This window comes from Indicator indicator, chromosome 21, assembly GCF_027791375.1.
Source record: "Indicator indicator isolate 239-I01 chromosome 21, UM_Iind_1.1, whole genome shotgun sequence".
NCBI classification, from domain to species: Eukaryota; Metazoa; Chordata; class Aves; order Piciformes; family Indicatoridae; genus Indicator; species Indicator indicator.
The window spans coordinates 14,234,646-14,249,625 of NC_072030.1; the positions used below are offsets into that span (position 1 = coordinate 14,234,646).

The 14,980-nt window shown below is 59.7% G+C and overlaps 1 protein-coding gene across 1 annotated transcript; it reads left to right on the forward strand.

Moving 5' to 3' along the window:
- The first annotated feature begins 871 nt into the window (after positions 1-871).
- Positions 872-14,835, forward strand: PITPNM1 (phosphatidylinositol transfer protein membrane associated 1). Its single transcript, XM_054390642.1, has 23 exons — positions 872-949; positions 1,437-1,651; positions 1,742-1,863; positions 5,036-5,257; positions 5,389-5,703; positions 6,310-6,405; positions 6,522-6,629; positions 6,785-6,846; positions 6,932-7,176; positions 8,268-8,457; positions 8,576-8,683; positions 8,785-8,945; positions 9,356-9,513; positions 10,231-10,401; positions 10,608-10,757; positions 10,841-10,989; positions 11,066-11,176; positions 12,232-12,348; positions 12,559-12,707; positions 12,830-12,979; positions 13,820-14,003; positions 14,328-14,456; positions 14,569-14,835. Exons 1-23 carry the CDS (start codon positions 872-874, stop codon positions 14,833-14,835), a joined length of 3,657 nt encoding a protein of 1,218 aa, XP_054246617.1.
- The last annotated feature ends 145 nt before the right edge of the window (positions 14,836-14,980 follow it).

The following is a 14,980-nucleotide window of genomic DNA, read 5'->3' on the forward strand; positions in this document are numbered from 1 at the left end:
GTGGGAGTGCTGAGGTGATCAGCAGAGTTTCGGTGGTGAGGGGGTCTTGAGGGAGCGCTGCCAGGGGGAGGGGGGACAGTGTTGGGGGAAGAGCGGGGATGGGGAAAGGCTTGGAGCAGCGCTTGAGGGTATGGGGGGAGGTGGTGGTCTTAGAGCTGTGTTCCTGGGCCAGGAAGTGCAGAAATGAGCAAACCACTCTTTTTAATGCTTAAAAAAATGGGCGTTCTTTTTAATAAGCCCCCGTTTTAGAGATCCCGGGGCCGGCAGAGCCCGTTCCCGCGGAGTCGATCCCGAAGAGGTTGAAGGGGTGCGGGGCACTGACTGGTGCCAGCAGCTGCGTAGCGCCCGTGCAGCGGCGCTCCCCGGCTTTCCGTCTTTGACGTCACGCTCCCCTGCCCTCTCCCCCTCCCTCCCCTACGTCACGGTTGTCACCGTGGGAACGGGCTGTGATGTCACGGGGCGAGGGGCCGGTTCGGAGTAGCGCAGGTTTGGCGGGGCCAGGGTTGCGCTGGGTGGGCGGGCGGGAGTGCGGGGAGGCAGCGCCGGGGGCGAGTGGAGCCGGAAAGAGCCGAGTGAAATCGAGTGGAGCCGAACGCGAGGCGGGCGGAGCCGAACGGGCAGGGGGCGCGTTGCCATGGGAACGGCAGCTGAGCGGGCCGGGCCGGGCTGAGCCGAACCGAACCGAGGCGAGGCAAACTGGGCCGGGCCGAGGCGAGGGGGACTGGACTGCACTGGACTGAGCTGAGCCGGGCCGGGCCGGGCCGGGCTGAGCCGAATTGGGCCAGGGTGAACCGAGCTGGACTGAGCCAGGCCTCACTGAGCAGGGCCTGGCCAGGTTAGACTGGGCCGAACCGGGCTGTCCCCCGCCGCCATGCTCATCAAGGAGTACCACATCCTGCTGCCCATGAGCCTGGAGGAGTACCAGGTGGCTCAGCTCTACATGATCCAGGTGGGGCTTTGCGGGGCTGAGTATGGGGGGTGCAGGGAGCTGCAGAGTTGAGGTCTGGGGAGCACAAGGGTCTATGGGGCTGAGTATTGGAGGTGCCAAGGGGCTGAATATGGGGCCTGGGGGGTGCAGGGGGCTGTGGAGATGTGTATTGAGGATGTGCAGGGGGCTGTGGGGTACAGGAAGCCATGAGGCTGAGCACTGGGGGTGCAGGGTGCTATGGGGCAGAGCATGGAGCCTGAGGGTTGTAGGGTACTACAGAGCTGAGCATGGAGAGTGCAGGGGGGCCTGAAGCTGTCCCCAAGAGATTGGCAGGATGTCAGGGGTGTCAGTGAGGATTGGGTGGGTTTTGGGGTCACCGAGTCAACTCGGGTATCCTGGGAGTAGGTGCGGGGCTGGGTTGTGTAAGGATGTGGGGACAAGAGGCTGCGAGGTGCCAAGCTTTAGGGTTTTGGGGGGGGCCATGCTCAGCTGTCAGCTCTCCCCACAGAAGAAGAGCCGGGAAGAATCGAGTGGTGAGGGCAGCGGGGTGGAGATCTTGGCCAACCGCCCCTACACCGATGGCCCAGGTGGCAATGGCCAGTACACCCACAAGATCTACCATGTGGGCTCCCACATCCCCAGCTGGTTTCGGGCCCTGCTCCCCAAAGCTGCTCTGCAGGTGGAAGAGGAATCCTGGAATGCTTATCCCTACACCCGCACCAGGTGGGACCCCACAGGGGCTGTGGGGGTGGGATGTGAGGCCGGCTGTGTCACCAGGCTCATCCTTGTCCCCATGTGTTTCCCCCCTCCCAGGTACACCTGTCCCTTTGTGGAGAAGTTCTCCATCGAGATCGAGACCTACTACCGGCCAGATGCTGGCCAGCAGACCAACATCTTCAACCTGAGTGCAGCTGAGAAGAGGCAGAGGATTTTGGGTGGGTGCAACCATGATGGGGGTGGCTTGGGGTGCCAGGCAGCACCCAATGCCTGCTGCAGTGCCCACGTGGTGCCTGGGTGTGCCACAGTGTGTGAGGGGCTTGGTGTCTGTCATGGTCTTGGCTTTGGTTTGGAGACAGTTATGGGGTAAATGTGGCAGGGGAGGGTGTTTGTGCCCCAATTCCCCTGCCCCAACCTTTGTGCCCCAATCCCCTCTGCCCCAGTCCCTCATGCCCACTCCCTTGGCAGCACTACTCAACCATTAGAGACATTTCGGGGGGGTTGATTTCATTCTCCATCTCCTTCTCTTGCCTATATTTTTGTTTGTAGCCCTCCCCTTCCCAGCCCCAGCCTGCTCCCTTCTCTTTCCATGTCCCAGCTCCTGGTTTTCCTTTCCCAGTCCCAATTTGGGTGTGCACAGACCCCACACCAAACTCCGACAGAGCATTTTAGATCAGGAGGAGGGAGCTGCAAAAGCTTGTCCCCATTTTCCCACCCCTTGCCCTGCTTCTCCTGCTCCTCAGGGCTTTGCTCCAGATCATTCCTGGGGCCCATTTCCCTCTGGAGCTGCCGAGCTGGGAGCCCGGCGTTGGGATTTCTCCTTCAGTGGTGGGTCTGGCCCTGGCTGCTGCAGTCTCCCTTTCCTGGCGGTTGTTTTAGGCGCTGGAGTGCAGAGTGTGACGTGCTGCTTCTTAAAATGGAGGCCTAAAATAGGCACTGGGAGGAAATGATTCATCTGACCTATTTCTCTCATTGGCTCTGGTGGCACCGAGGATGTCCGGCTGGGATGCTGGCAGCTTGGGCCCTGGGGGCACACAAATTCTCTTCCTGCCACCACTGAAGGCAGGCAGGGCAGAGCACTGTGCCCACTGCTGGATTTCTTCCCCCCCCACCAGTGCCCATCCCGCAGGCTCGTGGTGTCTTGGGTGGCTTCTTGACTCCTATCAGGATGGGGACAGGGAGGGACTGTCCCCAGCAGTGATCCTGTTGGAATTTTCTTGGCCAGCTCTGTGCTGTCGCCCTGGGTGTCCTGTAGCAGTGATAGATTTAAACCCCATCTCACCTTTCAAAGGGCAGTGGAATCATTGTCAGGGTGAGCTGAAGGGATGACCCCTGGATGTTCAGACAGACCCAGCAGGCATCATGTGAGTGATGTTCCTGGGAGCTGCTGGGGCACAGCAGGCCCTGTCTCACCTCCTTGATGCCACCAGCCTGTGGGGCATCAATTTAAGGGCTTGTGCTTCCCTCACCACTGCAGCCCAGCCCAGGTAACATCCATCAGCATGGGCTTGTGCAGAAAGCAAATGCCAGCCCTGGGGTGTCCTCTCAACTTCTACCACGCAATTCAGGCACTGTGGGTGCTGCTTTCCTACCCTGGGAAAGTTTGGAGGGGTTATGGTGCTTTGAAATTTTTATCCACCACAGGAAAAACCTCACTTCGGAGCTCCTGTCCTGTGATGGTTTCTCACTTCTTGAATCTTAAAAGTTCTTTTTTTCTCCTTATTTTTTTGGCCCAAGCTGGAGAAAGAGGCTATGGGAAAATAAATGTGAAGTCTGGAAGAGTCTGGGTATGGGTGGGGAGAGCTGGCTGAGGAAAGCTCTGTGAGAAGGTGCACCAGTGGGGTGCCATGGGACCTCCCAGGACCTTCTCAGGACCCCCCACCAGACTGGGTGGGAGGGAACTGGCCTGGAGAAGGGGCTGGAGCAGTCAAACTGATGGTGGTTTTGTGCAGGATTGGACCCAACCCCCCCCCCAAGATCTGTTGGATTCTGTTCTCCTGGGTGCCATCCAAGAGCTCTGCCTCCAATTTTGGGGTAGCTGCCCCTGTTTTGGGGACAGAGGGACATTGCCATCACACTCTTATCTCAGTGGGGGCTCCTCTTGGGTCAAGGGGTGGTTTTGCTGTGTCTATACCATGGTTTTGGGGGAGCCCTTGGGGCTGGGAGCTTGGGGGGCGTAGCTGGTGGGACTCACCAAGCTGCTCTATGCAGCTCATCCCCAGCACCAGCCCCCACATCCCCCGTGGTCACCAGGGCCACTCACCAGCTGCCAGACCTCCTGGTTAATGCTCAGATCTCTGCATGCTTCACTGCCTCCCCCTGTTCCCTCACAGCCATGGTGTGCTGGATCAGGCCCCACTTAGGGATGGGACATGTTCAGGTGCACCCAAGGGTGCTGTTGGTTGTAGAGCTACAGGGTAGAGTGTGTCCTACTGGCTGTGTTGGGTGCATAGCCTGGGGAAGTAATTGCGTGGGTGTCCTCTGAGATTTTTGTGCCTGAGGGGGGTCTTAAATAATGGAATCATTGAATCATTTGGATTGGAAAAGATCTTCAAGATCATGGAGTCCAACCCTTGACCCAGCACTGCCAGGGCACCACCAAACCATGGCCCTCAGCACCACATCTCCATAGCTCTGAAACCCTTCCAGGGATGGGGAATCCACAACAGCCCTGGACAGCCTGGTTCAGGCCTTGACAACCCTCAAGGGCAACAAATTGTTCCTCATGTCCAACCTAAACCTGTCCTGGGGCAACTTGAGGCTATTTCCTCTTGTCCTGTCACTTGTTACTAAGGAGAATAGCCTGACCCCCACCTGGCTCCAGCCTCCTTGCAGGGAGCTGCAGAGAGCCAGAAGGTCTCCCCTCAGCCTTCTTTTCTTCAGGTTCAACACCCCCAGCTCCCTCAGCTGCTCCTCCCCAGTCCTGTTCTCCAGACTCTGCCCCAGCTTCGTTGCCCTTCTCTGGCCCTGCTCCAGCCTCTCAATGTCCTTCTTGGAGTGAGAGGCCCAAAACTGAATGCAGAATTTGAGGTGTGGTCTCAGCAGTGTCCAGTCCAAGGGGCACAATCACTTCCCTGGTCCTGCTGGCCGCACCAGGATGCTGGTGGCCTTCTTGGCCACCTGGGCACCCCCTGGCTCACCTCCAGCTGCTGTCACCAACCCCTTCAGGTCCTTTTCCACCAGGCAGTTTCCAGCCACTCTGCCCCCAGCTGGGAGCCTTCCTGGGGTTGTTGTGACCCATGTGCCAGACCCAGCACTTGGCCTTGGTGAACCTCATCCCATTGGTCTTGGACCATCGCTGCAGCCTGGCCAGATCCTTTTGTAGCCTCCTGACCCTCAGTCTGCCCTTGCCAAGCACTGTAGAGTGATCAGTGCCATCCCCCCTCGCAGACACTATCGACATCGTGCGGGACCCCATCTCCCCTGGTGAATACAAGCCTGAGGAGGACCCCAAGCTCTACCACTCGGCCAAGACAGGACGAGGTCCTTTGGGGGACGACTGGCTGGAGACAGCTGCCGGCGGGCCCCTGATGTGTGCCTACAAGCTCTGCAAGGTGGAGTTCCGCTACTGGGGGATGCAGTCCAAGATTGAGCAGTTCATTCACGACGTGGGTGAGTGTGGTGAGCCCTCCACCCCCCCAGCACCTCGACTTTGGTGGACTGGGACAGTTTTGAGGAGCCCTGGGTCTATTCTGGGTTCCTTTTGCCCACTGCTTCCCCCCTCCACCCCGTGCCCGTGGCAGGACTGCGGAAGGTGATGCTGAGGGCCCACCGCCAAGCGTGGTGCTGGCAGGACGAGTGGACAGACCTGACCATGGAGGACATCCGGCAGCTGGAGGAGGAGACGGCGAGGATGCTGGCACAGAAGATGGCCAAGTGTGGTGACGCTGAGGAACCCTCCACTGCTGGACCCAGCCCGGAGGGGCGGCTGGAGCCGGGGAGTGCCAGCGGGCAGGAGGGGACTGAGGTGCAGGGGGTGGACGATGCCTCCCCTGATGACTCATTTGCCAAGCAGTGGTCCACCTCTTCTCGGTCTTCCTACTCTTCCCAGCATGGAGGTGAGAGACCAGGTTCTGAGTGGGTGGGATGCGATCCCTTGGCCCCCAGCTGCTGCTGCTGCTCTCCATCAGAAATATATTAGGGGGACCCTTGCTTCTGTGGTCTGGGTCTCCTGGGAGAATTTGGGTTCCCAAAGGGTGCCCCTGAGACTCCTGAGGGCAGCTCTGGGTATCATTGGGTGGCCCTGGGTCTCTTGGTGTGGCTTTGGGTCTCTTGATAAAGCTCTGGGTGCTCCAGGGGTGGTCTTCAGTCTCCTGGAGTGGCCCTGGGTCTCCTTGGATGGCTGTGATGCCACAGGGATAACCTTGGGTCTCTTGGGGTGGTTCTGGGTGTCACAGGGGTGGCCCCGGGTCTCTTGGAGGGGGCTCTAGGTCTCTTGGGGAAGCTCTGCATGCTCCACAGGAAGTCTTCAGTTTCCTGGGATGGCCGTGGGTCTCCCTGTGGGGTTCTGGGTGCCTCAGGGCTGGCCCTTGTTCTCCTGGGGAGGCCCTAGGTGGCTTAGAGATAGTCCTGGTTCTCCTTGGGTGGCCATGGGTCTCTTGAGGGTCTCTGGGTCCAGGGGGAGCTGTGGGGTGCTGTGGGTGCTGACCTCATGCTGGTGGCAGGGGGGGTGTCTCCTCAGAGCCTGTCCGAGTGGCGGATGCAGAACATCGCTCGTGACTCCGAGAACAGCTCCGAAGAGGAATTTTTTGATGCCCACGGTACAATGGGGCAGCCTCATGGCTTGGCCAGGACCAGGCACCAGCTTCTTGGGGTGGGAGTGCAGGCACAGGGCTGTTCCCCTCACCCATGCTCTGTCCTCTCCCTGCCGCCACAGAGGACCTGTCTGACAGCGATGAGGTCTTTGCGAAGGAGATGACCAAGTGGAGCTCCAATGACTTCTTGGACACGCTGGAGCGACCAGCAGAGCTGGATGAGGCACTGGGTGAGTGGATGAGGGGTGAGGGGTGAGTGGGTGAGGGGTGATTTGGTGAGGGGTGAGTAGTGAGTAGCCCCCAAACCCCAGCATGGATGTCCTGGGAAGGGGGTGACCCTCACCAGGACGCCCCATCTGGGCTTACTGTGGCTGCATACTCGCAGGAGATGGATCCAGCACCACCAAGGTGGATGGTGAAGGTCTGGGGACATCCAGCTTCCCCGAGGTGAGCGTCCCTCTTGTCCCCTCCCTCCAGCCACGTCCCCTCCCCCTGGCACAGGGTGCCAACAGCCAGGCTCTCCTTCCCACAGGGCAGCTCGGCTGAGAGCACGGCGCAGGCGTGCCGGATCCACGCTCTCTTCCTCATCCTCCACAGCGGGAACATCCTGGACCAGGGAGCTGGGGAGCCGGGCTCCAAGCAGGCAGACGTGCAGACCTTGGCTGCCACCTTCGACGCCGTCACCCGCGTCCACTTCCCCGAGGCGCTGGGACACGTGGCCCTGCGCCTGGTGCCCTGCCCGCCCATCTGTGCCGCTGCCTACGCACTCGTCTCCAAGTAGGGATAGCGGCGCCCCTGTGCCAGTGCTGTGGGGCAAACAGGGGGGTTGTCCCCATGGGAAGCTACCCCGAGAAGGCCAATGGCATCCTGGCCTGGATCAGGAATGGTGTGGCCAGCGGGAGCAGGGAAGTCATTCTGCCCCTGTGTTCAGCACTGGTTAGACTACACCTTGAGTGCTGTGTCCAGTTCTGGGCTCCTCAGCTCAACAAAAATGTTGAGATGCTGGAATGTGTCCAGAGAGGGGCAACAAAGCTGGGGAGGGGTCTGGAGTACAAGCCCTATGAGGAGAGGCTGAGGGAGCTGGGAACTGCTTGGTGCGAAAGGACCTGGGGGAGTTGGTGGCAGTGGCTGAAGATGAGCCAGGGTGTGCCCAAGTGGCCAAGAAGGCCACCAGTATCTTGGCTTGGATCAGCAAGAGTGTGGCCAGTGGGACCAGGGCAGGGATTGTCCCCCTGGAATGGGCACTGCTGAGGCCACACCTTGCATCCTGGGTTCAGTTCTTGGCCCCCATTCCAAGAAGGACATTGAAGGACTGGAGCAGGTCCAGAGAAGGGCAGCAAAGCTGGGGAAGGTTCTGGAGAACAGGAATGGTGAGGAGCAGCTGAGGGATCTGGGGTTGTTGAGCCTGGAGCAAGAGGAGGCTGAGGGGAAAGGAGGTTGGAGTGAGGTGGGGGTTGGTCTCTTCTGCCAAGGAACAATTGACAGGACAAGAGGAAATGGCCTCAGGTTGCCCCAGGGGAGGTTTAGGTTGGACATGAGGAACAATTTCTTGCCCTTGAGAGCTGTCAAGGCCAGGGCAGAGGTCCAGAGCAATGGCAGAGTCCCCATCCCCAGAGGGGTTTCAAAGTCATGGAAATGTGGTGCTGAGGGTGATAGTTTAGTGGTGCCCTGGCAGTGCTGGATTAAGGGTTGGACTCCGTGATCTTAAAGTTCTCTTCCAACCCAAACAATTCTGTGATTCTTCTGCCTAGGGCACAGGGGATGGGATGGAGATACCTCTGGGTGCAGCACTGGGATGAGCACGTGCCATGAGATTGGGACATCAGGGCAGCCTTGTTCATCCTCCTCCTTCTTCATGTCCCTCTCAGGCTCAGCCCCTACAGCCACGACAGGGACAGCTTGTCCAGCAGCCAGGACCACATCCCGCTGGCTGCCCTCCCGCTGCTGGCCACCTCCTCGGGGAGCTACCAGCACGCCGTGGGTGCCGTCATTGCCCGTGCCAACCAGGCCTATGGCACCTTCCTGCACTCTGCAGAAGGGGCTGGCTTCTGTGGCCAGGTTAGAGGGGACTTGGGCTTTAAGGGGGGCTCCCCTGGGAGCCATCTTGACCTTGTGTCAAGGGTTTGGAGGCTCCGTCCTTCATTACCCTGGGCATGGCTCCCTGTGCTATTGGCAGGTGGTGCTGCTGGGCGATTGCGTGGGTGGCATCCTGGGGTTTGATGCCCTTTGCCAGAGCCGGGCAGGCTCCGCGGGCAGCCGCAGCAGCAGTCGCCGTGGCAGCTTGGTGAGTGCCAGCACCCCCAGTAACCAACTGGCCTCGGGGAGGGCGGGTGCTGGGGTGCAGGGTGGGTGCTCAGCTGGGAGATGATGGCTCTTGTCTCCCAGAGCACGGAGCCCATCTCCCCAGAGCTGTGTGGTGGCCGGGACCCGCTGGCTGATGGGACAGATGGAGACACCATGGGGTCCAGCCAGGCCAGCCCAGAGCTGGGGGCACAGCAACCGTGCCAGGAGCAAGGGGACAGCCAGCATCACAGCTCTTCCTCCAGGTGAGGCTGAAGGGGGGAACAATCAGTACCACCATAGCCCATACCCACAAGGGCCCTGCTGTTCTCCAAACTCATTTTTCCATGAAAAAAAAAAAAACAAACAAACAATGGAAAGAGTAAATTTATCATCTGCTTGGGAATTTCCTGGGAATTTCCCATCATCCCAGCTTGGGAAGGAGCATGACGTGGGGCAGCCTGCCTCAGGGTTGTCTTAGAATCATAGAATCATTAAGGCTGGAGAAGACCTCTAAGATCATCAAGTCCATGGCATGGGGCAGCCTGTTCCAATGTCTTCCCGAAGCTCTCCGACTTCCAGCAGCTCCTCTGGGCCAACAGGGCCCTGCCAGGCACAGCTTTTCCCCCAGGATGGTGCCATCCCTCTTCATTTCAACTGTCCCAAACTCTCCCAGCCTGCAGGCCACTGAGGAGGTAGAGGGACCACGGAGCAGTGATGGAACAGAGGGCAGCAGCTCTCGTCTTGACTTCAAGGTCTCTGGGTTCTTCCTCTTTGGTTCCCCGCTGGGGCTGGTGCTCGCACTGCGCAAGACTGTCATGCCCGCTCTGGATGGTGAGGAGCCCTGCCAGCTGTGGTGCCAGCCCCTGTGCCAGCATCCAACCCTCCCCATGGGCCTCCAGCCCTCATCCCTGCTTGTCCTCTCCTTGTTCCCTACCAGCCTGAGCCCCACAGGACTTTCCCAAAGAGCCCCGCTTGGGTTTGAGCCCCTGGCACAGCCAGCCCTGTCTGCATGGGCATCAGTGTTGGTGCGTGCCTGAGTGGCCCCTTTCCTGAGCATCCTCTTCTCCAAATGTTTCTTTTTCCTACCTCATGCCAGCCCCAGCCTGTCTCTGGCTGTCACCAGTGTGCTAGCTTTGAGCCCCTTGCATGCCCAACCCTGGTTTTGTGTGCGTTGTTGGGTGCCCAAGTTTCCCCTTCCCCAGATGTCCCTTTCCCTGCCCTGTGCCAGCCCAAACCTGTCCCCTGTCAGTCACCAGTGTCCTGGATGTGAGCCTTTTCCATGCCCAACCCTGGTTTTGTGGGTGTTGGTCTCAGTGTGTGCCCAGTTGTCCTTTTCCTTGACCATCCCCTTCCCTGCTCCATGCCAGCCCCAGCCTGTCCCCCACCTGTCCCTGATGTCCTGGGTTTGAATCTTTCTTTCTCCTTGCTGGCTTTTGAGCTCCTGGCTGCACTGCCCCATGCCCCGCAGCCCTCATGCCCCCCTTACAGTGCCTGTCAGGCTCCTGGCCATGCAGGCTGGGCAGCCCCAAGCCCTTTTCTGTGCCACAGTTGCCCAGCTACGTCCTGCCTGCGAGCAGATCTACAACCTCTTCCACGCTGCCGACCCCTGTGCCTCTCGCCTGGAGCCCCTCTTGGCCAAGGCCTTCCATGCTGTCCCACCCCTCAGCGTGCCCCGCTACCAGAAGTACCCGCTGGGTGATGGCACCTCGTCCTTGTTGGGTAAGCAGCACCAGTGCCAGGCTGGTCCTGGGTACCCTGGGCTGCATTATGGGCTGTGGTGTTGTGCTTGGGGTACCCAGAGCAGCCACAGCTCGACTCGGGTAGGGGGAAAGGGATGTATGAGCCCTGCCCCTGGTCTTTGGGGCTGTGGTGGAGGGTGGTTGGTGTCCCCAGGGAGCTCTGTCCTCACCTGTCCCTCTCCACAGCGGAAGCTCTGCAGATGCACTCTGCGCTGTTCCTGCCTGAGGTGGACATTGCTGCTCCTCCTACCCCCACCAGCAGCTTTGGGGGCTTCTGGAGGGGCAATGAGCCAGGGGACCCCCCAACTCCTGCCAGCACCAGTGAAGTCGTCAAGAGTAAGTGCCACCCTTGCCCATCCCGTGCTGGCACCTCGGGACGATGAGGTGCGGGGCTGGCTTCATTCCCTCTCTCCCCACAGTCCTGGAGCGCTGGTGGGGCCCGAAGCGCATCGACTACTCCCTATACTGCCCCGACGCCCTCACCGCCTTCCCCACCATCACCCTGCCGCACCTCTTCCACGCCAGCTACTGGGAGTCTTCCGACGTGGTGGCTTTCATCCTGCGGCAGGTATGGCGGGCACGGCGGGTGGCACGGCTGGCCGGGGACCAGTGAAGGCTGAGCCGGGGCCGTGCCTGCTCGGCAGGTGATGGAAAAGGAGGGGCCGCAGCCGGCGGAGAGCGAGGAGAGCTCCATCTACAGCCCGGCCATCCCGCGGGAGAAATGGCAGCGCAAACGCACCCAAGTGAAGATCCGGGTACGTGCCCCCTGCCCGGCAGCGCCACAAAGCTTTGCCACGGCGGTGCCGAGGGAGTTAAATCCGCTCGGTGGCCGGTCAGAAGTGGTGTCCCCCGGGGCTCAGAACTGGAGCCCGGTTCTCTTGAATGTCTTTATCAATGATCTGGATCAGGGAACTGAGGCACCCTCAGGCAGTTTGCAGATGGCACTAAATCGGGTGACAGCGTTGATCTGCTGGAGGGTTGAAGGCTGTGCAGAGGGATCTGGCCAGGCTGGATCAATGGCTGAGGTCAATGGCTAAAAACTGCCCAGTGGAAAAGGACCTGGGGGTGCTGTTTGACAGCAGCTGAAGATGAGCCAGGGTGTGCCCAGGTGGCCAGCAGGACCAGGGCAGGAAAGTGATTGTGTCCTTGGCCTGAGCACTGCTGAGGCCACACCTCATATCCTGGGCTCAGTTTTGGGCCCCTTATTCCATGTTAGACTTTGAGGGGCTGGAGCAGATCCAGAGAAGCGCAACAGAATGGGTGAAGGGTCCAGAGAACAGCGCTGGTGAGGAGCAGCTGAGTTGAGCCTGGAGAAAAGGAGGCTGAGGGGAGACCTTCTGGTTCTCTTCACTCCCTGAAAGGAGGCTGGAGCCAGGAGGGGGTTGGTCTCTTCTCCCTACTATCAGGTGATAGAATGAGAAGAAATGGCCTGAGATTGTGCCAGTGGAGGTTTAGGTTGGACGTGAGGTACAATTTCTTTCCTGAAAGACTGTTCAGGCATTGGAACAGGCTTCCTGGGGAGGTGGTGGAGTCCCCATCTCTTGAGGTGTTCAAGAAGCACGTGAACATGGCCCTCTAGGCCATGGTGGCGTTGGGTTGAGAGTTGGACTCAGTGATCTTAGAGAGCTTTTCCAACCCAACCAATTCTGTAATTCTAGCCCTGGCCAGACCTTGGCCATGGGGCGATACAGCTAAGAGGGTTTACTTCTGGCTGTCAGGAGGATGTCAGGTGGGGCCCATGTGCCACTTTGGAGACTCCTCTGGCACCATGGCCCTGGCATGAGCTGCTGAACCCACTGTGTCCCTGCAGAACGTGACTGCCAACCACCGTGCCAGCGACGTGATCGTGTGCGAGGGCAAAGCCCAGGTGCTCAGCGGGCGCTTCATGTACGGACCCCTGGACGTGGTGACACTCACTGGGGAGAAGGTACTGCTGGGCCCACCGGTGCCACCAAAACCCTATCAAATGGGTTGGGATGTCCAGGAGGGGACATGGTGCTAGTGTCACCCATGACAGGGGAAGGGATGTGCTGAACAAGTTCCTCCTTAGAGTGGGGAAGGTCATAAGGGCTTGCAGACTGGGGATGAGGCAGGATCTGGAGGGGCAGTCCATGCTCAGCCCTTCGCCCTCTCCAAGGTGGACATCTACATCATGACCCAACCACTGTCAGGGAAGTGGCTGTACTATGGCACCGAGGTGACAAGTGGCAGCGGGCGCCTGACCTTCACCATCCCTCCAGACAAGGCTCTGGCCATCGGCATCTACCCTGTGCGCATGGTGGTCAGGTGAGGCATGGACAGGGGGAGTGGTGCCACCTTGCTTCCTCCTCTACCCCTTTTAGCAGAGGTCCAGCTGCTCCCTGTCTGTGGTAGAGCTGGTGCCAAGCCACTCTGCTCTCCCATGCCAGGGGGGACCACAGCTATGCCGAGGCATACCTGACGGTGGTGGCCCGGGGCACGGAGTCTGTCGTGTTCAGCATCGATGGTTCCTTCACCGCCAGCGTCTCCATCATGGGCAGTGACCCCAAGGTGCGGGCAGGAGCTGTCGATGTGGTAAGGTAGGTGTCCTTCAAACAACAGGAGAATCTCCTTCTCCATTCAAGGGGTGGTGACAACCCAGGTGGAGTAGTGGGAACATCAGAGCAGGTTCCTTTCTTGGGATGAGTTGGGGAATCTCCCACCCACGCCCACTTTTCACAGCATCTTTGAGCTGCTGGGAAAACAGCCTGCTCCGGGTTTTGGTCCTGAAGCCTGCTGTGATAGCCCACAGCTCTGCTGTGCCTTCAGCCTTGCCAAAATCCCTGGGAGGAGGAAGGGTTTGGAGGCAGCACCCATGTGTGATGTGTTGGAGATCAGAGCATCACAGAATTGTTTGGGTTGGAAGAGAGCTTTTAAGATCATGGAGTCCAAGCCTTAACCCAGCATTGCCAGGGCACCACTAAACCACGGCCCTCAGCACATTTCTGACACCCTCTGGGGATGGGGACTTCACCACTGCTCTGAACAGCCTGGGCCAGGCCTGGGCCAGGCCTTGACAACCCTGAAGGGCAAGAAATTGTTCCTCATATACAGCCTAAACCTCTCCTGGGGCAACTTGAGTCCCTTTCATCTTGTCCTGTCACTTGTTCCTTGGGAGAAGAGCCTGAGCCCCAACTGGCTCCAGCCTTCTTGCAGGGAGCTGCAGAGAGCCAGAAGGTCTCCCCTCAGCCTCCTTTTCTCCAGGCTCAACACCCCCAGCTCCCTCAGCTGCTCCTCACCACAGCTGTTCTCCAGACCCTTCACCAGCTTTGTCTCCCTCTCTCTGGGATCACTCCAGTACATGGTGGAGCAGATGTACCAGCTGCTTGGTGGCTTCCCAGCAGCAGGACTGTCCCTACCCAAGATGTGTCCCCTCCTAGGCACTGGCAGGACTCGGGGTACATGATCATCTACGTGACAGGGCGCCCCGACATGCAGAAGCATCGCGTGGTGGCCTGGCTCTCCCAGCACAACTTCCCCCATGGTGCTGTCTCCTTCTGTGATGGGCTCACCCACGATCCCCTGCGCCAGAAAGCTGCCTTCCTGCAGAGCCTGCGCACCGAGGTGGGCACATGGGGGCGCTGGCAGGGTTGGGAACATGAGCAGAAAGTGTTGGAGGGGTAGCGTGGGTTGTTCTGCAGCCCATATCCATCTTCATCCTGGAGATGCTTAGAGCTGGACCATGAGGATGGCATCTGCAGCCCCATATCTATCTCCATCCTGGAGATGCTTGGAGCTGGACCTTCTGCCAGGACCATGCCCAGGGCACAGCATGGTAGCTCCCAGCCCAACCTTTGTAAAATGAGGGTGTCCCAGTCCCCTGTGGGTGGCTGTCCTCACAGGAGAGGTTGGTCCCTGCCCTAATGCCCTGCTTGTGCCCATGGACAGGCGGAGATCACCATTGTTGCTGGCTATGGTTCCACCAAGGACATCTCTGTCTACAGCTCGCTGGGGCTGCCACCAACACAGATCTACATCGTGGGCCGGGCTGTCAAGAAGTTCAACAACCAGTGCCAGGTATGGTGGTGGGGCTGGGGCTAGGCTGGGGCTGCAGGGGACAACTTCTGACCCTGCCAGGGAGTATGTGCTGGCTGGGACCACCCTCTTAGGCTGTCCATGTGTCCCACAGTTCCTGTCTGAGGGCTATGTGGCCCACTTGGCTCAGCTGGAGGCAGCAGCATTGGCCAACTCACCCAAGGGACCTCCACGGCCCGTGCTGGGCAAAGGCACCTACGGCTGCCCGGCACCAGTTGACTTCCTACGCAAGCAGAGCCAGCTCCTGAGGTCCCGGGGCTCCAGCCAGGCAGAGAGGGATGGGGGACCCCCACCAGCACCCCCAGGGCTGCCCCGGGCCAAGCCCCGCAGCGTCAGTCTGAAGCTGGAGGGTGAGGAGTGAGGGTGGCATGGCCACTGTCCCCCTCTCTCCACCATAGCCTTCATTTCCTAGCCAGGAGGAGCGCATGGGGCTGGAGCCAGTGATGGGCCTTGAGCCTGTTGGAAGGAGACAAAGGGTGCTGGGTCCCCTGAGAGTGAGGGACCTT